Source organism: Lacerta agilis, chromosome 8 (genome assembly GCF_009819535.1).
Source record: "Lacerta agilis isolate rLacAgi1 chromosome 8, rLacAgi1.pri, whole genome shotgun sequence".
NCBI classification, from domain to species: domain Eukaryota; kingdom Metazoa; phylum Chordata; class Lepidosauria; order Squamata; family Lacertidae; genus Lacerta; species Lacerta agilis.
In genome coordinates this window covers 70,554,390-70,577,595 of record NC_046319.1, presented here as the reverse complement: position 1 = coordinate 70,577,595, position 23,206 = coordinate 70,554,390, and the positions used below count along the sequence as shown (strand labels likewise).

The following is a 23,206-nucleotide window of genomic DNA, read 5'->3' as shown; positions in this document are numbered from 1 at the left end:
GATCAGCTTTCAGCAGAGAGATTTTAGCACTGGATAAAAACAGAGTGGAAGCCAAAGCTCTTAAAATAATGTAGACACAAATGTTGAGTCTGGGTTGGCTGGAGGGTGAAAAGCTTCTGAAATGCAGACCAACTACTGAAATTCTCTGCTGCTGCCACTCAGTCATACGGCTCTAGAAGCAGCAGTAGCAATCATGCAGCCCACTAATGCTGAGTTGTTGCTTTACTTCCTGTGCGGAAGAATGAGGGTAGTGCAAGGACTTCCTTCTCCTGCCCTCACTCTGACATCTCCACCCTGAAGCCAATTCTCATGCATAGTGGATTTTTGAGATGATATTTACCTTTTCCCATGTGTGGCAGTTGGTAATCCCTGCTGTAGGGGTACCTGGGAAGACCTTTGTAGGCACATGTGTGCCCATGGGCACCACATTGGTGACCAATGTAGAGGAGGGCTATTCTAAAATAGTATCTATCCTTGTCATACATCTGTGGCTTTTTTTTCTCTGGTTCCTCTCCACTTACCAGTCCTCTGTTTCCCATGTACGTGACTTAGGCTTGCTTCTTAGATGCTTGCTTTCACCCTCTAGGGTCAGCAGTTGCTCTGGCCACAGCAACAAGCTCAGTGGGACGCACCCCTTCTTCCACAGAACATCCCCAGCTCAGCTCAGCTTTCTGGAATCTCCTAGCCAAGTTCCAAATGTCTGTAACTGCCATAGAACTTTCTTCACCCACATGGCTCTCAGAAGAACTTCTCTCTCTCTTTTTTTTACAATATATATTTTTTAATTTTTTTATATTAATCTACAATTAATACCACATTCAAACAAAAATTTCTTACATTCATCTTTGGCTAACAAGCCATGACTTCCCTCAACCCCTTCACATGGCTTTCTAATTTATATCTTAACATTATACTTCTTAAATCAACCATTGCTTACCACTATCAAACAAAAAAAAGATTTTTTACTTCTATCCTACTTACAATGATAACTCTACAAATTAACTACAAAGCTTCTTGAAATCCTATTAACGTATTCAATTGTAAATTGTCTTTTAAATAGTTCGTAAACTTTAACCAGTCTTTGATGAACTTCTGGTCCCGCTGCTCCCGGATTCTTCCTGTCAATTTGTCCATTTCTGCGTATTCAGTCAGTTTCACTGTCCATTCTTCTACCGTCGGTAATTCCTCTTGTTTCCATTTTTGTGCTAGAAGGATTCTAGCTGCAGCCACAGCGTATTGGAAAAGTCTAGTATCCTTCTTTTCAATGTCTGTACCTGCCATACCTAATAAAAATGCTTCAGGTTTCTTAACAAAACTATATTTCAACATTTTTCTTAATTCAAGATATATCTTATCCCAATACATTCTCACCTTTTTACATTCCTACCAAACATGATAAAAGGTACCAACATTTTCTTTACATTTCCAACACTTATTATCTGTCTTTTACATCTTTGCTAGTTTAACTGGGGTAATATGCCATCTATACATCATTTTTAACAAATTCTCTTTTATTGATGTGCTTGCTGTAAACTTCATTCCTTCCCTCCACAGTTTTTCCCAGTCTTCTAGCATAATATTATGTCCAATGTCCTTTGCCCAATGAATCATCACCGACTTTACTTCTTCATCTTTCAAGTTCCATTCCAACAGCGTTTTATACATCTTAGCGAGTACTTTAAAGTCACTATTAAGTATTTCTACTTCAAACTTTGATTTTGTCTCGCTAAATCCTGCCTTTTTCATGTCGCTTTTAAACATCTCATTAATTTGATGGTACTGCAACCAATTGCTTACATATTCTTTCACTTCCTCATATGGCTTCAATTTCCATTTATTGCCTTCTTTCTTAAGCAATGTCTCATATGTTATCCACTTTTGGCTTATATTAGTCTTTTTCAAGCTAATCATTTCAGTTGGCGATAACCACCATGGTGTTTTCCTTTCTAATAGGTTTTTATATCTGTCCCAAACTTCGTAGAGAGACCTCCGGAAGATGTGGTTTCCGAAACTTCTATGGACCTTTATGTTTTCTTGCCAAAGATATGCGTGCCAACCAAATCTGTTATCATGTCCTTCCAGATCTAATAGGTCTGGATTCTTTAACGTTATCCACTCCTTTATCCAACAGAGACAAGCTGCTTCATAGTATAACTTTAAGTCCGGTAAGAAAAAACCTCCTCTTTCCTTACTGTCTGTCAATAACTTAAATCATATCCGGGGTTTTTCCCCCTGCCAGATAAATCTTGAAATTTTCTTTTGCCATTCTCTGAAGACAGCTGTCCCTTTTATTATTGGTATTGTTTGAAACAAAAATAGCATTCTTGGTAGCACGTTCATTTTTATTGCTGAAATTCTTCCCAACAAAGAAAATTTCATCCTTTCCCACACTTCCAGGTCTCTCTTAATTTTATTCCGTGTTACTTCATAATTATCTTGGTACAGATTAATATTCTTTGGAGTTATCCACACTCCCAGATATTTAACTTTCTTTGTCACCTCAATTTGAGTTTGTTGTTGCAGTTCCTGTATTTCTCCATTTTTCATATTCTTGACCAAAATCTTAGTCTTTTTCCTATTAAGTTTGAATCCTGCGACTTGTCCAAATTCTTCCATCTCTTCCAATACTGCGTTCGCACTTTATATAGGCTCTTCTATTGTCAGTACTAAGTCATCGGCATAGGCTTTCACTTTATGCTGTTTCTTACCGATTGTAATTCCTTTTATTCTTTCCGATTGCCTTATTGTCTTCAAGAGGACTTCCAGGACCGAGATGAACAATAACGGTGACAAAGGGCATCCTTGTCTTGTTCCCTTCGCAATCTCTATACTTTCAGTTAGCGTATTATTTACAATTATTTTTGCTCTTTGTTGTGAATATATTGCTTTGATACTTCTTATGAACTTCTCACTCATATCCATTGCTTCAAAATTCTTTACCATAAATTCCCATGAAATATTATCAAAGGCCTTTTCCGCATCTATAAATATCAATGCAGCTTGCTTCTCATTCCTGACAGTCAGAAATTCGATAATATTTATTATGTTTCTTACATTATCTTTCAACTGTCTGCTGGTAAGAAGCCCGCCTGATCTTGATAAATCACCTTTTTCAAAATGTTCTTCATTCTATTTGCTAATATACTAGCAAAAATCTTATAGTCATTGTTCAATAGCGAAATCGGCCTATAATTCTTGATCTGGAGCAAATCCAAATCTGGTTTTGGTATCAATGATATGTACGCATCTTTCCATGTATCTGGTATTTCCGCTTTTTCTAAAATATTATTCATTACTTCTTTGAGGGGTTCAAGCAGGATGTCTTTGAATTTTTTGTAGTATCTTGCCGTAAATCCATCCAGTCCTGGAGCCTTCCCACTTTTCAAGTTTCCAATTGCTTTGGTAATCTCTTCCTTTTCAATTCTTCCATTTAATCGGTTTTTCATTTCTGTTGTTATCTTCCGCACCTCTTTTTTATTTAAATACTTCACGATTTTATTAATATCATGATTTCCAGATTTTTTATATAATTGTCTATAATACTTTGCGAATCCTTTTCTTATCTCTGATGGACTTTCAACTTCTTTATCCTCAATTTGTATTTTATTTATTGTATTCTGTTCTTTTCTCTTCAGAAGAACTTCTCTCCACAAGAGTAGGGGTGGGAGTCAGCAGCCCAATTTTGACCCTCCAGGCCTCCTTATATGCCCCTAGGGACTCTTTCCAGGCCACACTCTCTCCTCAGCCCCACGCCACACCACCCCACACACCCAGACCCAACTTTCAACACCAACACTGACTTATAAAAATGTTATATGGAAAAACTTGAGAGAGACATTGTACTACTGCCAGTCTCAGTGTGCCCTCAGCCAGCCCCCACCTGTCTACCTTTGTATTTGCAACCAGTTCAGGTGGGTGGAACTGCCTGTCAGCTTCCTCTCCCTCAAGCTCTGTGTTGCCCTTGTAGAACTTAGCAGGCAGAAGAACGGGAGCAAAATTAGAGTGAGTTGGCTCTGGCTGTCATTGGTTCTGGCACCAACTAATGTTGGTCTCCTTGGCTTCTGCCCTACTAGACCCCATGGGCACCAGCCGGCCCTGTGTTTTAGTGGTGGGTGGTTGATGGAACAGCTTGTGAATGGGGATCAAGCTTGGCTCCAATCGATGGTGTCAAAACTGAAAACATGCAATGCCATCACACCACTTGTTTCTCAACCTCGCTTCATTAAGTATGGCCAGGAAATTCTCTCCATGGTGGTCCCATGCAACACCACATGTTTTGTAATGGTAAACATTATCAAGGGAAAGAGAGACTAGAGCCATAGCCTATGGCATGGGTGTCCGGGTGTCCTACTTTTCAGCGGATGGTCCTCCATTTGAAGGTGCTGTCTATTTGAAGGACTGCCCAACCCAAGTCTGGTTTAGAGATAAAGAACCATCAAAAGGGGGAGATGCAGGAGGGACCTTGAAGATTCAGACTGAGCAGGCACACAGATCACCTGGTCAATGTCTTACTGCAATAGGATGCATTGTGACTCTACTTAATAGATAGCCATTATTTCTAAGTTTGCAGCTGTACATATAAATTGGTGTGTGCCAGATTTCTGCATATTTGTGTCCTCATTTGTCCTGGTGATACATTTCTTCTTTCGGGGTTGATCTGTGGAGATGAGCAAGCAAACAAACCTCCTGATGCTATGGGTGACATGGTTAGTTCATGTAATGAATGTTGCCAGAGCAGAAATAGGGACAGAGTTGGCATTATTTCTGTCCATGGCTGCTTAGATCACTAGCCTAAGTAATATAAGCATATGATTGGTTGATAAGCTTTATTATCCACCCTTTGCCAGGGTGGGTGACAGCAAACACAAAACACAATTTTAAAATGGATAAAAATCACTGCAATTTTAAAACACACAATACCGTTCTAGGATGGAACACAACAATATAAATTCAGGTGGGTCATGAAAAAAATAATAATTTTTTAATTGTTCATCTTAAGCATGTGCCAAAAACTGTATGCTGAAGATGCTAGATGCTCCTCCAAAAAGAGGGAAATCTACAATTTAGGGGCTGTCACAGAGGAAGTCCTCTTTGGGCTGCTATTCTCTGCCCTTCTGAGGGTGATGCAACTACTAAATAAGCCCCCACTGCAGAGCTTAATGCCTGAGACAGTCTGTTAGGGGTGGATATGATGGACAGGAACAGAGGCAAAAGTGGGCAAAGCAATAGATGCTACTTCAGATTTAACAAATGCACAAGCTGAGCAGCTCCTATGGCTCTTGAGGCCTTTCCAGGCACTCCCCAGACAAATGCGAGCATATATTCGCAACAGGAAGGACTAGGAACATGCTTGGTCCTTAAATCAGAAACTTGAGTTTCCCGCTAGTCTTTTCTGTATCATTCCAGTTTTGGTATATGTGCTGCTGAAAGTGAGCACCAGAAACTGAGTTTTTCGAGACGCTGGATTATGTATCCAGCTCCACGTTTTTACACTTTTGCAGAATTTATTTATTTAAAAATAATAATCAAGTGGTTTATAAATGCATATAAACGAATAAATAGATGGAGGTCACCATGTAGCTGTATAAATGGCCAATGGGCTCATGGAATAGCAGACATAAATATATATTTAAAAAATGACTTCAGTTGCTTCCATGGAAGCTGGGGAATGCCAGGAACAAGCAGGAAGAGAGGTGATGTGTGGAATGCTGTGGTGGACTTCTTCAAATTTCAGCAGCGCTGTATGCAACACCAAAATTCAGTGTCCCCCGCCTCCCGCCTTCCATTCTAAGTCATTGTTGCAGCACCCCCTGTGGCGCCTTCTCGGCTCAGCACCCAGCCATGCTCCCTTAAATCCGCTTCTGCGGAATGTGTGTGACATCACTGGAAGCATCACAAAGGCAGGCATGGAAACATCAGGTGGTAGTCGCTAGGTGACCAGCACAGAGTGAAGGAGGCCTTGAACCAGTTGTTTATTCTCTGATGCCCAAAGGTCCGTAACAACTCCTGGCAGAGATGATAGTGACTAAGAAGTGTTTGACAATACATAGGATCCAAAGATCCATTGCCAGATTGCCTGCTTTCTTGCCCTTGGTAAGCAGGACACAATAGGCAAGGCTCGAGCACAAACAAACGGTTCCTTTACTGTTCATGTATTCTTTCTTCTGCCTCTTGCTTCCTTTTGATCTCGCCTCCCTTCTCTTTCTCTCATTCTTCCTATGGGGTCAGGTGTGGGGGACCTTTGGCTCTCTGGATGTTGCTGAACTGCCATTACCATCAACCCCGGGTCATTTGGCCACACTTGCTGGGGCTGATAGGAGTTAGAGTTCAGCAGCTTCTGGAAGACCAAAGGTTGCCCACACCTGTACTACAGCTCTCAAGAGACACGTGTCTGAAATACAAAGTTGGAAAGGGCTACAGTAAGGATGCAACAGCAGGAGAGGGATATCATTGTCGTCGTCATCATCATCAACATCTTGATACCCCTTCTTTATTCAGAAGGGACTCAGGGTGACTTACAGATAAAATAGAAACAACTAAAAGCATATATTAAAAACAGTCATTAAAAACTTTTAGACATTATTAGAGTTAAAACTCTGGCAGTCAGTCAATCAACAAATTATTATTATTATTATTATTATTATTATTATTATTATTATTATTATTATTATTATTACTATTATTATTATTATTAGCTTCCAATCTGACTGGGTTGTCCCAGCCACTCTGTTTTGTTTTGTTTTTAATTAATTAATTAATTTAGTTTTTCAAATTGCAGTTTTACAATCACATATCCCACATACAACTAAAAAACAAGATTCCAAAGAATCTCCTGTACTTCCCTCCTCTGCTTTGTGGGTCCTATTGTTAGTCATTTCCTCCTGCACCTTTTATAATAATACAAATCTTTTACATCTCCACTGTGTCTAAAATTCACCATTAAACTACAAGTGTTATTCCAGTCCTACTAACAATTTTAACTGTTTACAATGGTTTTATAGATAAATTATAAATTTTCCCCATTCTTTCTTAAAATTTTGGTCTTACTGATTTCTGATTCTTCTGGTCATTTTTGCCATTTCGGCATAATCCATCAACTTAATCTGTCAGAGTTGCCCCAGCCACTCTGGGTGCTTCCCATCAAAATAATAAATGCTCACCATCATCCTACCAATTGCCACCATGAAAGCCTTACTATTCTCTTAGGGTGGCTTGATGTGGGCTTTCCTCTTTCCTCAGATCCTTGCCAAGATATGCTCGGCGTCCTTCTACAGAAGCACCTATTGCACCTTGTGCTTTATCAACTTCATGCTGCTCCTGAATGTCATGGCAACTCCCTTATTGCTCCGACACAACTATGTGGACGGCTATTTTGTTTTCGGATTGTGGGCCATATGCAACCATCAGCTAGAGTGTGACGACATTTTTCTCCCCGTCAATGGTGAGAGACACAAGACTGGTTTCCCAGGACAAATGAGTTAGGAATGGTCGGGGCTGTATACATTCTGTTCCATGTAAATTGCAGGGGACTGAAGATGCGCTGTTCACAAGAAACTGGCTATCATGCTATATAGTACTGATGCTCTTTGAGCTGGAGGTGGGGGGAGGTTTGCTGTGTTTTTGGACCCAGCTGTATTTTTGGACCTTCCTTGGGGGTGTGGCTACAGGGTCTCTTATTATTAACCCCTGCGGTTCAGAATTTACCAGTACACCATAGGATATGTGAAATGAACCAGCGAGAGAACTTCATAGCTGAGTGCTGACTTGAACCCTCACCTGTCCACTCCTAGGCTATGTTCACACCACACATTAAACACCAGACTTTCCAAGTGCCCCTATTTTCCAGGGACAGTCCCAGATTTACAGAAGCCATCCTGGTTTCTGATTTGATCCCAGAATATCCCACTTTTCCTTAGGATATCCCTATTTTCATCGGAGAAGCGTTTGGAGGGAACATCTCTCTTTTCATTGGAGAAGTGTTGGAGGGTATGTGACGCCACTTTAAACAGTGATGACTTCCCCCAAAGAATTCTGGGAGCTCTAGTTTGTTAAGGGTGCTTAGAGTTGTCAGTAGAGACCCCTATTCCCCTCACAAAACTATAATTCCTGGATTTCCTTGGGCAGAGCAATTGCTCTGGGAATTGTAGTTTTGTGAGGGGGATAAGGGTCTCCTACATAGCTGTCAACTTTCCCCCCTTTTAAAGGGAAATTCCCTTATTCCGAATAGGATTCCTCGCAAGAAAAGGGAAAAGTTGACAGCTATGGTCTCCTAACAACTTTTAGCACCCTTAACAAATGATGGCTCCCAGAATTCTTTGGGGAAGGCATCACTGTTTATGATACCGCTTTAAATGTGTGCTTTGCATGTGGCCTAAAACACTGCACCACTCCAACTCTAAGTAACCCGATTTGGTATAAGGCAGCTTTATATATCATTAATTCTTTTCCCCTCCTTTCACTTCCTCTAGAATACCTGCATGTGGTCCGTCTCCTTTTGATACTAGCCTTAATCAGCGATTTCGTTGCCCTTTTTTTGACATGGGAGCCTCTCACTCAGGTCATGAAAAAGGTGGTATCCGAAAGCCTGCTTTCTTCTGTGGCGCACTTCAGCGCAGGTATTGTGTAAGCCATAATAGCAATATATGATAGAACAGCACTCCCGACCCCCACCCCCCACGAACCAGCTAAAAATCACAGAGCAGTGAGCCTTGGAAGAGTGCTGATTCAGGATTGGAGAGAAAGAACCAACTGTGAACACTGAAAAAGGGAGCAAACGCGAAGGAGGACAGGAATCCTGTGCCAGAGGGTGAGGCCTCCTCCCTGAGTGATAGCCTTTTCCTAGAGCAGCTGTGGGGAGCCTTTGTCCTTCCAGATACTGCTGAACTACAACTCCTAACAGCCCCAGCAATCATGGCCAATGAGCAGGGGTGATGAGAACTGCAGTTTGGCAACATCTGGGTGGAGGGAGCAAAGGTTGGCTTAGAAAGCGGGAGGCAAGTAGCCTCTATGTTCCCAGGGCTCATGAAGGCCGTTATGTCAAGCAAGTTGGCTTTATAAATAACTGAACACTGCTTTGATAGGGGTTGTTCCTTGTTTAAGCCATCTCTCTCTCTCTCTCTCTCTCTCTCTCTCTCTCTCTCTCTCTGAATTAAACAAGTTGGAACAATAAGGTCAAAAGTAAAAATGGATCTTTAAAAAAGAAAGTAGTCCATATAATTCATTTCCTTTCACTGTTTAAGCCCCAGCTTTGTACATCAAATGCTGGCAGATATAAAAATACATCTGTATATACAGGTCTGTATGTTACATCTCCTGGTCAGATATCTTTAAACCCCTTTCACTCCCCCCCCCCCACCTAGGTGAAGACCTTGGGTTTCCTATTTCAGTCAGAAACTCACACGTGAGTGAACAAGGCCTGGCTGAGCTGGTCATTTCTTTTGTCAAGTGCCCTCCTCCTCCACTTCCTCCTCCTTGCTCCTCCCTTTATCACTGACAGGGATGCCCAGAGTGGCTGGGGCAACAAAAGCCAGATGGGCACTGTATAAATAAGGTTGTTGTTGTTGTTGTTGTTGTTGTTGTTGTTGTTGTTGTTGTTATATGTGCATTGCTCATGCAATCATATTCATGTCTGCTGAGAATAAAGCCTACTAAGGTCAACGGGACTTACTCTCAAGGAAGTGAGAGTAGGGCAGAGATCAAGTATCTGTGTCCACACATTGTGGGACTCCAGCTCCCATCAGCCCCAGCCAGCGTAGCCAGTGGTTGAGGTTGATGGAAGTTGCAGTCCAGAAACATCTGGAGGGCCAAAGGTTGCTCAGCCATGGAGTATAGGGCTGACTATGTGTGATTTTAAGTTGCTCTTGGGTGTTTGGAAACCTTATGTCGACTATTGATGGATATGTATGTTTAAGGTGTCCATACCAGATAATTCTGAAAATAAAATTAAGACATCCAGAAGAAGAGGGAAAGGAGAATGGGATCACCACAAAGCCTTCTCTTGTCCTCCTTCTGCCTGCAGGTTTCTTCCTGCTCTGTTCTTTAGTGGTTACATACTGCAAGCTTGCAATTGAGGTAGATTCAGATGGGACTCATGCAGCACCATACCTGGGATTCTTCGCAGGGTGCTTTGCCTGTTTCCTGTGTTTCATCTTAGGTAAGTACAGCCCATATACAGGAGTGGCTTGTCCATGCAGTGGGCAGAGAAATGGCAGTTCCCTGCAAGATCTCGCAAGCCTGCTGCCATTGTTGTCATTGTTGGAGCCCCCATGACACCCAGGTAAAGGGGGGCAGCAGTGGGAGCAGCACGGGGCAGCACCTTCCCATTTCACATAGGTGGCAAAATGCCAACACTGCCCAGGCACCTTACTTTTCAGAGGGCAACCCTCTACTTGAAGAGTTGACTGGCACAAGCCCACTTTTAAGATTAGGAGACGTCAGAAGGGAAAGCTGCAGGAGACTTGGAGTTGCCCATCAGCAATGAGCAGCCCAGCAGCCATGGCACTCCTAGGGGCTGAGGTCCCTTCAGCCCACCCCCACAATAAAATATTTGAGGAATCCAGGCTCCTGGAAAGTTGGTGGCCATTGCCATTCAAATGGTGTGTCATCTTGGGATTGATTATGTGGGGTGGGGTTTACCTGGGTGCCCCATTATTTTATTCAAGTTGGCACCCCCGGTGAGCAACACCTGTTCAGCAGACTGAGTGTAGTTTGTTAAGGGTGCTGGGAGTTGTAAGGAGACCCCTACACAGTGCTGCAATTCCCAGAGTTCTCTGGGAAGAGGGATTGGCTGTTAAATCACTCTGAGAATTGTAGCTTGGACACCTTTGCTAGCTAAATAAATCTAATCATATAGCTGAAAAATCTAAAATTATTGTTAGTAATTGCTTAGTGGATTCTGAACAGCAGTCTTGCCAGACTAGTGATAGCTTTTTTTTTTCCTACTCCCCCTGCACCCAGGAACCCTGAGTCTGCTGCAGCACAGGAGGTGGTTCTTTGGAAATAAAATAATGAAGATCTAAATAACACCAGCCGTGGGTTCAAAGTTCTTTACTGTTGGATCGCATGATATCCCCTGTGCATTCTTTGGGCTGTACCCATCATCACAGGCATTCTTCTCCATAAGCCACATATCAGGTCCTGGAGCCTGTCTGGAAAATGGAAATTCTGTGTGGCGATGAGACTTAACAGAGTCACTGCAGATGTTGAAGGACTTCAGCAAGATAAACATAGTAGCATTAAAAAAACAACTTTTTGCCAAATGGATGTTTCTCAATCAGATATGTAATGCTATGCACAGTCACTTTGTTATTCAGTTTCTCGTGGCTAGTTTTGTCTCTGCATTAATTTTATTCAAAAGGCCACACCTCTCCAAATGTTCACTTCTGGCTAGGGATGAGGGAAAAAGCCAGTTCAGTTGTCAGCATGAGCAATTCACTTTCCAAATCATTACATGAACTGAAACACAGCTATCCTTTTAAATTTGCACTTCTCTGAAGTTTGTAGTATGACCCACAATAATGGGTACAGAAGTGGGTGGGTGGGTGTAGAGGGGCAAAGTGTGCATCAAAATGCTTATGTTAGGTAGAATGGCAGAAGAACATGTATTATATAGTAGGAAGCTGCTTGAAATAATGTTAATAATTTGGCAAAATTGCAACTACAAAGAAACTATGAAGCAAACACAATTTTCAGGAGGATTTCCCATGTTTTCATGTTTCACGTGGAAGCAATTTTTCTTTTTTCTTTTTTTAAATGGCATGCTGATGTGGAAATGTGAATAAGAAATTGAGAGAAACTGGAATTGATAGATTCAGTAACCTGAACATTAGGGAGAAATTTGATTCAGTTTGCAATTAGAAGCAAACATACCTCACTTGCCTTTGGCATGATGATATGTGAGCAGGGCTTGCTGATCAGAAGGTCGGCGGTTCGAATCCTCGTGACAGGATGAGCTCCCATTGCTCGGTCCCTGCTCCTGCCAACCTAGCAGTTCAAAAACACGAAGTGCAAGTAGGTAAATAGGTACCACTATGGCAGGAAGGTAAACGCCGTTTCCGTGTGCTGCTCTGGTTCACCAGAAGCAGCTTAGTCATACTGGCCACATGACCCAGAAGCGGTATGCTGGCTCCTTTGGCCAGTAAAGCGAGATGAGCACCGCAACCCCAGAGTCGTCCGCGACTCGACCTAATGGTCAGGGGTCCCTTTACCTTATGTGAGCAGGAACACAGCCATCCTTTAAAACATGCACTTATCTGAATTTTGCAGTACAATTCTGCAGCCAAGCAGTGCCTACAAGCAAGGCATTTTCTGGCATTGTGGGTGGGGTGGGGGGAGAGAGAAGAGGAAGAGAAGAGTTTCCAGGCCCAATTCAAGGTGCTCACATTGATATTTAGAGTCCTAAATAAGGCCCCAAATATCTGAAAGACTGCCAACAGACCCTTCTGAGTGCTAAAATCACCACATTGGCTACCTGTGCTATAAAATCAGAGCCTTATTCCATTCTAAAGAAGAAACTTTGTGTAGGACAGCTAGTAAAAGGTAAAGGTAAAGGACTCCTGGAGAGTTAATTCTAGTCAAAGGCAACTATGGAGTTGCGGCGCTCATCTCGCTTTCAGGCAGAGGGAGCCAACATTTTTCCACAGACAGCTTTCCAGGTCATGTGGCCAGCATGACTAAACCGCTTCTAGCACAACCAAACACTGTGCTGGAAACCAGAGTGCGTGGAAATGCTGTCTACCTTCCCGCTGCAGCGGTACCTATTTATCTACATGCACTGGTATACTTTCGAACTGCTAGGTTGGCAGGAGCTGGGACAGAGCAACAGGAGCTCACCCCATCACGGGGATTTGAACTGCCAATCTCCCAATCAGCAAGCACAAGAGGCCCAGTGGTTTAGACCACAGCGCCACCCACTCCCCTAGGACAGCTAGTATAGTGTTACCTTGGGTTAAGAACATAATTTGTTCTGGAGGTCCCTTCTTAACCTGAAACTGTTCTTAACCTGAAGCACCACTTTAGCTAATGGGGCCTCTTGCTGCTGCCGCGCCGCTGCTGCGCCGCTGCCGCCCGATTTCTGTTGTCATCCTGAAGCAAAGTTCTTAACTTGAGGTATTATTTCTGGGTTAGTGGAGTCTGTAACCTGAAGCGTCTGTAACCTGAAGCGTCTGTAACCCGAGGTACCACTGTACATTGTTATTAAAACATGACTTTCATTGTTCCCATGGGAGCTGGGGATTGTTAGGTCTAGGCAGAAAGAGGGGTGAGTGACATCATTGGAAATATCACAAAGGCAGACATGGAAACCACCCAGAATCATGTTTGCTAGATGAGCAGCACAGAGGAAAGGAGGCAGTGCTCCTGTGATCTGATGTTGAAGGACAGAACCAACCATAGGGAGAGATGATACTGAGCAAAAAGGTACATCCCAATCCACAGGCCCTAGAATATGCTACCAAATCACTTTGTATCTTGTATCTGGTCAAGAAGACAGATTAGGCAAGACTCCAGCAAGCTGCTCCTTTATTCACAAACTTTTTTTCCGGAGGCAGTAATGCTTCTGAATACTAGCAGCTGGAAACTGTGGGAAAGGAGAGGGCTCTTGTTCTCGAGTCCTGTTTGAACGTTTCCCTCAGGTATCTGGTTGGCCACTGAGAGAACAGGATGTTGGTCTAGATGAGCTAGTGGCCTGATCCAAGATGCTCTTCTTGTGTTCTTGTGTTCTTAAGTTCCATATAGTTCTTGCCCCTCTGCCTTCCAGTCGCTGTCCCCCTTCTCCTTCCTCTTTACCCTTTTCTTTTAGCGTCCTCTAGGGACAAATGTGTGGAAAATGAACTGGGAAACACAGGCAGTTCGCATCCTTTTCCAGGAGCTGAGAGTCCAACACTCTGGCAGGGTTTAACAATCCCTCTTCCCAGGGAACTCTGAAAATGGTACCTCTGCATGGGGAGGAAAGGGGTTTTCCTAATATCTCTCAACATGCTTAGCAAACCACAGCTTCTAGGATCCTTTGGAGCAATAATAATAATAATTTATTATTTATACCCCGCCCATCTGGCTGGGTTTCCCTAGCCACTCTGGGCAGCTTCCAACAGGATTTTAAAAAATAAAATAAAAGATCAAACATTAAAAACTTCCCTAAACAGAGAGGAGGGCTACAAGGATGAACAATCAGCAAAACAAGAAGGGCTCTTTAAGTGTGAGAGGCTTGGAGTCCAGAAAGTTGAAAGATTAGAGAGCTCTTGGAGTGAGAGACCAAGAGTTCAAGGAAAACAACAAGGAAAAATGCAACAAGCAACAGTAGCCCACAAAGAAGAAAAGAGATACAACCCGGAAAAGAAGAACTCACAAATAAGAATGCCAAGTCCAGAATTGGGCATGATAAAAACAACAAAAGAAGACGCAGGAGCTGGAAAGAGGACTTTTGGGGGGAGATCTGTGGGGGATGGGAAAAAGAAAGGGAAGGGTTAGAATGGTCAGGAAAGGTATGGGGTGAAGAAAGATTATTTAAAGGGGGGGGGAGAGCTGACCACGAAACTCCAAGACCACAGGGAAAAAACGGTGTAAGAGGACTGGAAGAAATTTAAAAATTGCTGGAAATGATGGGAACAGATAGACATTTGAAATTGGAATCAGAGGATATTTAAGGCTACAGTAATGAGAAGTTAGGATAGGATATAAGAAGTTAGAATTGTGACATGTTAATTTTATTAGGAACAAGATTATAGGTATATGATGATTATGATTTGTAAATATTAAGATTAGTTGAGAAGGAAGAATTTCCAATGTCATAAAGTTACTATAGTTAATTAGAAATGGACGCAGAAGAGAGGATGCGAGGAGGTCCCAAAATAATGTTATGAATAAGATAAGAATAGGGAATTAAGTGTTTGTTTGTTATGGTTATTTTTTTTTGATGTAGTGTATTGTTTATTTTGTAGTTTGTATTTTGTATTTGTTATTTTTGTTAAAATCCAATAAATTCTTATGGAAAAAAACTTCCCTAAACAGGGCTGCCTTCAGGTGTCTTCTAAAAGTCAGACAGTTGTTTATTTCCTTGACATTTGATGGGAAGGCTTTCCGCAGGGTGGGTGCCACTACTGAGAAGGCCCTCTGCCTGGAGGACGTTGTGTCTTTTTAAGGCGGCATGATATTGCTTCAAATGTGTAGTGCAGGTAGGGCAGGTGGAACTCTGTTCAGAAGAATCTCAGAGCAGTGCCAACTAATGCTAGTTTTGTCTCCATCGGCTTCCCAAGTTATGTTCTACAAGGGTAAACACTAAAACTAAGGAAGGCCTGGAAACTGACAGATAGTGCTACCCTCTCAACTGGTTCCAAGTAAGAAGGCAGGCATGTGAGGATTTTCTGAGGGCAGACTGAGGTTTGTTGGGCGTTTCCCCATTCTTCCAAATGGACCATTCTCTACTGAGATGGACCAAATAGTCTCATTCCGTATAAGGGAGCTTCCTGTGTTCCTATGAGCACCTCCCAAACCAACATGCAAGTCCAATGGCACAGAGAACACATCTGGTAGGAGCCCATTGAGTGCAGGACATGTGCCATTCATCAGGCCAGAGGGCTGATCCTTTAAGAGACTCTAGTTGTTCAAAAGGAGACAGAGCCTAGACGAGGTGGGCTGGAGTGTCACCATCCCAAGCCTTATTAGAGTACATTGCTCACTAGGAGGTCTCCATGGTACTGAAACAAGCAACCTGCATTGTTTTATCACCTCCTTCCTGTTACCAGAGCAGGACAGTTCCCCACACCTTCTCTGACATATCAATGTGAAGTCTTACTATTTTAAGGATGCCTGATGATGCTGGACTTTCACCCTCCCCTTCTGCAGGTCCTCCTCAAGATCTGCCAGGTATCTTTCCGGGAAAAGACATACTTTACTTTGTGCTGCATCAACCTCACCTTGCTCATAATTGTCATAGGATCTCCCCTAATGCTATGGCATCATTTTGAAGATACTCAATATTTAGTGTTGGGATGGTGGACCATATGTGATCAGTTAGGGTGCGATTCCATTTTTGCCATAAATGGTAAGTGGCATGCTTGGTTAATATTTGGGGTGGGTGGGGAGTTCCTGGGCCAAATGGGTAATTGTGAATTGATTATCAGGACTATAAATTGTGCAGTGTGCTAAGCTGAAATTATGCAGCCTATGTTAGCAACCACTATCACCACCACAAATACAAAAACCAACTGAGCAAATTAATGCACGTTTTAAATTGTATACTGTAGTCTGCACATTTCTACTATGCCAAATTTGGGGTCGGTCCATTGTAGGTAGGAGACAAACTGGGATTTTTCTCCCCTCCATCCAGCACTTCAGCTGGCAGCAGGGTAACATGTGCCTCCATCATGAGCAAGATCCAGTTGATCTATTTTCTTAGAGATGATTCGTGGGGGCTCTGCTACCCACTAGGCAGAAGTCAAAGGCCATCAACCAGGGAAGACAAAGAGAGAGAACAGAAAAATGCCACCTGGATAATTCTGGCTCTATAGAAACACCTTGTTACTCCTGTTCTTGATACCAGACTTGAGTATGGTTTTGATCATGAAAATATTTTGAAAGCCGCTTGAGAACCTTTGGGGGCAATACAGGGAAGATTTAAGTATTCTAAATAAGTAAATAGATGCTGTGGGGAGAGCAACTCCCACCAGAGCCACAGCAGGCAGGCAGGGGAGGCCAGACTCTTTCCTCTCTATCATGATCCCAACAAAAAACACCTCCATGCCCTCGGAACGAGGTAGAGCTCTCATCGAGCTTTTTCTGTCAGGCTTATTGTTGCTTTTCATTGGTTATCTTTCACTATGCATTTTTCTTGTTTGCTGCTTTGCACATTTTATATGGAAAGGCAGAACTTCCAATTAGCAAAGACATTTTGCTCTTAATTGGTGTTCATCCTTTAGCTAGGCTGGGATCAGAGGTGGACTTTTTTTAGTTGTTGCAGGATGAGTATTTTTAGGTAACTTTTTATTTTTTAAAAAATCTTTTTTGCATTTCAATTAGACATTCACTGCTTTTTTAAAAGTCTCCCTGAGACAAAAAGAATGGCTTTACTTGACAGATATTAATCATGAAATAATAAAACACTACCCAGGGATATATCATTTAGGGGAAAGGCTCAGGACTTCAGCATGAGGGTCAAAGCCAATGATCTGAAATGAGATGTTGGAGGGGTGGCCCAAGACATTTCAGAACCTGAGGCAGTCCCCAAGAGGGGTGAGGCAAGATCTACCTGTACATCATGGGCAAGGTGGGAGTGGATTCTGCTGCCTGAGGCAGTCAGCTCACCTTGTCTCATGGGTGGGTTGGCCCTAGGTATTGGAAAGGAGTACCTTTCAGTATTACAATGGAGTGATACTGCCTGAAACAAATCTCCAAAAAGCTAGGAAGGAGGATGCAGAAGATCTTGGACACACAAAATGCTAGTTGGGGCAGAAATGGGGTGAGGAACCTGTGGTCTTCCAGAGGTTGCTGGGCTGCAACTCTTATCATTCCTGGTCATTGCCCAGGCTGGCCAGAGCTGATGGGAGTTGCAGTCCAATGACAACCAGAGGGCCACAGGTGAGTCACCAGTGGGTCCAATAGCCTGAGTTAGTCTAAGGAAGCTTAATATTTAATAATTGTTTTGTTTTGTTTTGTTTTAAAAATCCTTTCAGGATATATGGAGGCTACTCAGATCCTTTCAATATTAGCTGTCCTTATGAGTTTAATTGCTTTGGTTTCATCACGGGATTACCTCTCTCGCCTTGCAACCGTGCAGCTATGTGAAGCCCTGATTTCTTCTCTGGCTAACTTCAGCACAGGTATGCTTGAAAGCATGTGGCACTACCTCTGACACCTCATAAACCAGAGGGCTGGGGCCAGGGAGAGATGAACACCATTTACTGCGATGCATGCATTCAGTGCCTCAAAGAGCACCTTGCTCCTAACTAGCAAAACAAAAATAAAGCATACTAAATCAGAGGAAATATGCAATTCTGCACCATTGGCATAATATATAGAGGTCGGAGGGGGGGTGTCATTTGAATCCTTGATCAGGATCATTTGAGCACAGAATTTCTATTTTTAATGAGACATTAAATAAACCTTGTTGATTTAATTGATTCAATGTACACATTGGCCAATGTTCTTGATAATAATGATAAAATACATTCTTATAATGTTTTTATTTTATTTATTTATTGCATTTATATCCCATTTTTCCCTCCAAGGAGCTCAAGGGGGTGTACATGGTTCTCCCCAATCCTCATTTAATCCTCACAACAACCCTGTGAGGTGGGTTAGGCCGAGAGACAGTGATTGGCCCAAGGGAACCCAGTGAGCTTCATGGCTGAGTGGAGAATTGAACTCTGGTCTCCCATGTCCTAGTCTGACACTTTAACCACTATACCACACTGGCTGTAAATGTACACAGTGCCCGATGTCCATAGTAATGATAATAGATCAAAGTATATTATGATGATTAAATTTATATTGTGCTAGCTGCATACCTAGAACATCACAAACAACAAGTAATACAGGTCTCTACTCCACTGGAGATTAGAATTTAAAACATTTGATGAGGAAACAGCAGTGGAAGGTGGGAATGGCATCTTGGATAGACGTGTGATGATTTTGATTGCATGAACTTTGGATTTACATGCATATCTGAAATCAGGTGTGCAGGTAAAGATGGTGCAGAGCCAACAAAGGATTTGCAAAGCACTGTGAACAGCACCCCACGCAGCTCTTTACAAACTCTGACAACCAGCCAGTTGGGTGCTTGAAGAGTGACCTGCATGGTGCTTTGAAGTCCTGACAACCAGCTGGTTGTTGTGGCTTCACCCCTGCATGGTTTAATTCCAAAACACACCACCCCAACGCTTCTTTCCCTTTGCCTGCAGGAATCATCCTGGTGTGCTCTCTGGTGATTACAGACATGAAGCTTAGAACCGAAGTAGATACAGATGGCACTCGCCTTACACTTTTCTGGGGTTTCTTCCTAGCTTGCTTTGTCTGCATCTTGTGCTTTCTCTTGGGTGAGTACACTCAATGGGACCATGGCACAGGTGGGAAGGAGTGGGATGCAGGTGAAGCTGGGAGTTTAGGAGAGCTAGTCCACATTTCTTTTACTCCATTTCCGTAAAAGAAATGGAGTGGCCCTCATAGTCAACAAAAGAGTGGCGAAAGCTGTACTGGGATGCAATTTCAAAAATGATAGATTGATCTCGATACGAATCCAAGGCAGTCCTTTTAACATCACAGTAATCCAAGTTTATGCACCAACTTCCAGTGCTGAAGAAACTGAAATTGACCAATTCTATGAAGACTTACAACACCTTATAGAAATGACACCAAAGAAGGATGTTCTTCTCATTATAGGGGATTGGAATGCTAAAGTAGGGAGTCAAGAGATAAAAGGAACAACTGGCAAGTTTGGCCTTGGAGTTCAAAATGAAGCAGGGCAAAGGCTAATAGAGTTCTGTCAGGAGAACAAGCTGGTCATCACAAACACTCTTTTCCAACAACACAAGAGACGACTCTACACATGGACATCACCAGATGGGCGACATCGAAATCAGATTGATTATATTCTCTGCAGCCAAAGATGGAGAAGCTCTATACACTCAGCAAAAACAAGACCTGGAGCTGACTGTGGCTCTGATCATCAGCTTCTTATAGCAAAATTCCAGCTTAAACTGAAGAAAGTAGGAAAAACCACTGGGCCAGTAAGATTCAATCTAAATCAAATTCCTTATGAATACACAGTTGAAGTGAAAAACAGGTTTAAGGACTTAGATTTGGTGGATAGAGTGCCTGAAGAACTGTGGATGGAGGCTCGTAACATTATACAGGAGGCAGCAACGAAAACCATCCCAATGAAAAAGAAATGCAAGAAAGCAAAGTGGCTGTCCAATGAGGCCTTAAAAATAGCGGGGGAGAGAAGGCAAGCAAAATGCGAGGGAGATAGTGAAAGATACAGGAAATTGAATGCAGATTTCCAAAGAATAGCAAGGAGAGACAAGAGGGCCTTTCTAAACGAGCAATGCAAAGAAATAGAGGAAAATAACAGAATGGGAAAAACCAGAGATCTGTTCAAGAAAATTGGAGATATGAAAGGAACATTTCGTACAAAGATTACCACAATTAAGGACAAAAGTGGAAAGGACCTAACAGAAGCAGAAGACATCAAGAAGAGGTGGCAAGAATACACAGAGGAACTATACCAGAAAGATATAGAGGTCTCATACACCCCAGGTAGTGTGGTTGCTGACCTTGAGCCAGACATCCTGGAGAGTGAAGTCAAATGGGCCTTAGAAAGCCTTGCTAACAACAAGGCCAGTGGAAGTGATGATATTCCAGCTGAACTATTTAAAATCCTAAAAGATGATGCTGTTAAGGTGCTACACTCAATATGCCAACAAGTTTGGAAAACTCAGCAGTGGCCAGGGGATTGGAGAAGATCAGTTTACATCCCAATCCCAAAGAAGGGCAGTGCCAAAGAATGCTCTAACTAAAGCACAATTGCACTCATTTCACACGCTAGCAAGGTTATGCTTAAAATTATACAAGGCAGGCTTAAGCAGTACGTGGACCGAGAACTCCCAGAAGTGCAAGCTGGATTTCGAAGGGGCAGAGGAACCAGAGACCAAATTGCAAACATGCGCTGGATTATGGAGAAAGCTAGAGAGTTCCAGAAAAACATCTACTTCTGCTTCATTGACTACGCAAAAGCATTTGACTGTGTCGACCACAGCAAACTATGGAAAGTTCTTAAAGAAATGGGAGTGCCGGATCACCTCATCTGTCTCCTGAGAAATCTCTATTTGGGACAAGAAGCTACAGTTAGAACTGGATATGGAATAACTGATTGGTTCAAAATTGGGAAAGGAGTACGACAAGGCTGTATATTGTCTCCCTGCTTATTTAACTTATATGCAGAATTCATCATGCGAAAGGCTGGGCTGGATGAATCCCAAACCGGAATTAAGATTGCCAGAAAAAATATCAACAACCTCAGATATGCTGATGATACAACCTTGATGGCAGAAAGTGAGGAGGAATTGAAGAACCTTTTAATGAGGGTAAAAGAGGAGAGCGCAAAATATGGTCTGAAGCTCAACATCAAAAAAACTAAGATCATGGCCACTGGTCCCATCACCTCCTGGCAAATAGAAGGGGAAGAAATGGAGGCAGTGAGAGATTTCACTTTCTTGGGTTCCATGATCACTGCAGATGGTGACAGCAGTCATGAAATTAGAAGACGCCTGCTTCTTGGGAGAAAAGCAATGACAAACCTAGACAGCATCTTAAAAAGCAAAGACATCACCTTGCCAACAAAGGTCCGTATAGTTAAAGCTATGGTTTTCCCAGTAGTAATGTACGGAAGTGAGAGCTGGACCATCAAGAAGGCTGATCGCCGAAGAATTGATGCTTTTGAATTATGGTGCTGGAGGAGACTCTTGAGAGTCCCATGGACTGCAAGAAGATCAAACATATCCATTCTCAAGGAAATCGGCCCTGAGTGCTCACTAGAAGGACAGATCCTGAAGTTGAGGCTCCAGTACTTTGGCCACCTCATGAGAAGAGAAGACTCCCTGGAAAAGACCCTGATGTTGGGAAAGATGGAGGGCACAAGGAGAAGGGGACGACAAAGAATGAGATGGTTGGACAGTATTCTCGAAGCTACTAACATGAGTTTGGCCAAACTGCGGGAGGCAGTGAAGGATAGGCGTGCCTGGCGTGCTCTGGTCCATGGGGTCACGAAGAGTCGGACACGACTGAACGACTGAACAACAACAACAACAGTCCACATTCTCACCTGACATGAAGGTAGATTTCTCAGGGTGTGCTGACCCCTGGGATTTCCCCAAATGCAAGGGACTCCACATAATTTGTGGGAGTGAGAGACTGAATTTGTGCATTGTTGTTGTTGTTCTTTTTCATGTTGTTGTTATTGGAGTGCTAGTCTAGACAAGGGCACCATAATGAGACGTGGCAAGGAGAAACGGCATCTTGTTCTGTGAAAACGCGTGCAGATTTTCAGGCAGACTTCTTGAAGAAAAGTTCACAAAACTAATGTGGAAATTGGGGGGGGGAGGGGCAAAATGAACTTAAGGCTAGGAAATTAAGAAACAGAGAGTATCTGAAACTGACCAGTCCCATGTGACACTTTATGCAAACAGCATGGAATACATAAAAAGAATAGAGATGAATTTACATACCAAAAGGAAGTTATTGCTTTACTATCTGCTTCTTCTTTGCTATTGAAGATAGAAGGGTTTTAGTTTGCCATGTCAGTAATTTAAAGAGTAATCAATTGCACAGAAAGAGATCTAAGTTCCAGTGGGTCGTCCACATAGAACTCTCAATAGGGAAAAGCCCACCTTTCTCTAGGCTCCCTGTAGAAACTGCAATATGAATGGAAGTGACTTGTAGATTCTGTTTCCCTGTTTCCACAAGGAGTTGTTCACAGAGCGGAATGTTTCCACGCTGGCCAGTTAGAAGAGCAGAGATTGATGAGCATTAAAGTGGTCCTTGATTTGTTGAAGCTTTCAAAACAAACACATCACTAGCAGTATCACTAGTATGGGATAAATAGGTTCCCATAACTTTTTTCAAAGCAAAGGTTGCTTGTTTTTTTCCAGCATTCCTACGAAAGATGACGCTATGCACAATAGGAACCCATAGCTACCTTATGCCGAGCTAGATTATGCTGACTCAGTGCTTTTTCTCTCCTTGGACAGTGACTCTTGGTGGCTACAGACGGGACTTCCCCTCCACCACTTTTCAGTTGGGGGATGCTGAATATTTTTACAGAATTGTTGAGTATTTGCACACTGAGCTATGACTCACCATTTCAGCATGATAGTGTCCTTTAACACTGGTGGATTGGCTGAAGTTGTTGGTGCTCACCTGAAACTACTTTGGTGACACTGTCACCTGGGCATCTTTACTAGTTACAAAAAAATGCAGGACGATTCGTTATGATCCGCTCTTTCCCCCTTTTCCAGGCACACAGAGCCTGCTGCGGCACTTGGGCTTCACTTCAACAGAGGAGAGGTTGTGCATGGAAATATCCCCAGAGAGGAGTACACACAACCACAGAGAGCTGAAATTGTAGACAATAGTCCATATCTACAACCACAGGTGTTTCCCTATCGGAGGTAAACATGGGGCCCTGGAACATGATTGGATAATGGTCTAGGATGGTCTG

The 23,206-nt window shown here is 42.7% G+C and overlaps 1 protein-coding gene across 1 annotated transcript; it reads left to right on the top strand.

Annotated features, from left to right (window-relative positions):
• The first annotated feature begins 5,916 nt into the window (after positions 1–5,916).
• LOC117052366 lies at positions 5,917–11,191 on the top strand. The gene is made up of 5 exons (XM_033159223.1): positions 5,917–6,093; positions 7,240–7,441; positions 8,469–8,615; positions 10,019–10,153; positions 10,957–11,191. Exons 1-5 carry the CDS (start codon positions 6,016–6,018, stop codon positions 11,016–11,018), a joined length of 624 nt encoding a protein of 207 aa, XP_033015114.1. The 5' UTR covers positions 5,917–6,015; the 3' UTR covers positions 11,019–11,191.
• The last annotated feature ends 12,015 nt before the right edge of the window (positions 11,192–23,206 follow it).

Bases quoted from the DNA above. Each gene is read 5' to 3' on its own strand.
- LOC117052366 (XM_033159223.1), top strand. From the start codon at position 6,016: ATGATAGTGACTAAGAAGTGTTTGACAATACATAGGATCCAAAGATCC. The intron at 6,094-7,239 runs GTAAGCAGGACA...CTCTTTCCTCAG, and splicing joins TGCCTGCTTTCTTGCCCTTG to ATCCTTGCCAAGATATGCTC. The intron at 8,616-10,018 runs GTATTGTGTAAG...TTCTGCCTGCAG, and splicing joins TGTGGCGCACTTCAGCGCAG to GTTTCTTCCTGCTCTGTTCT.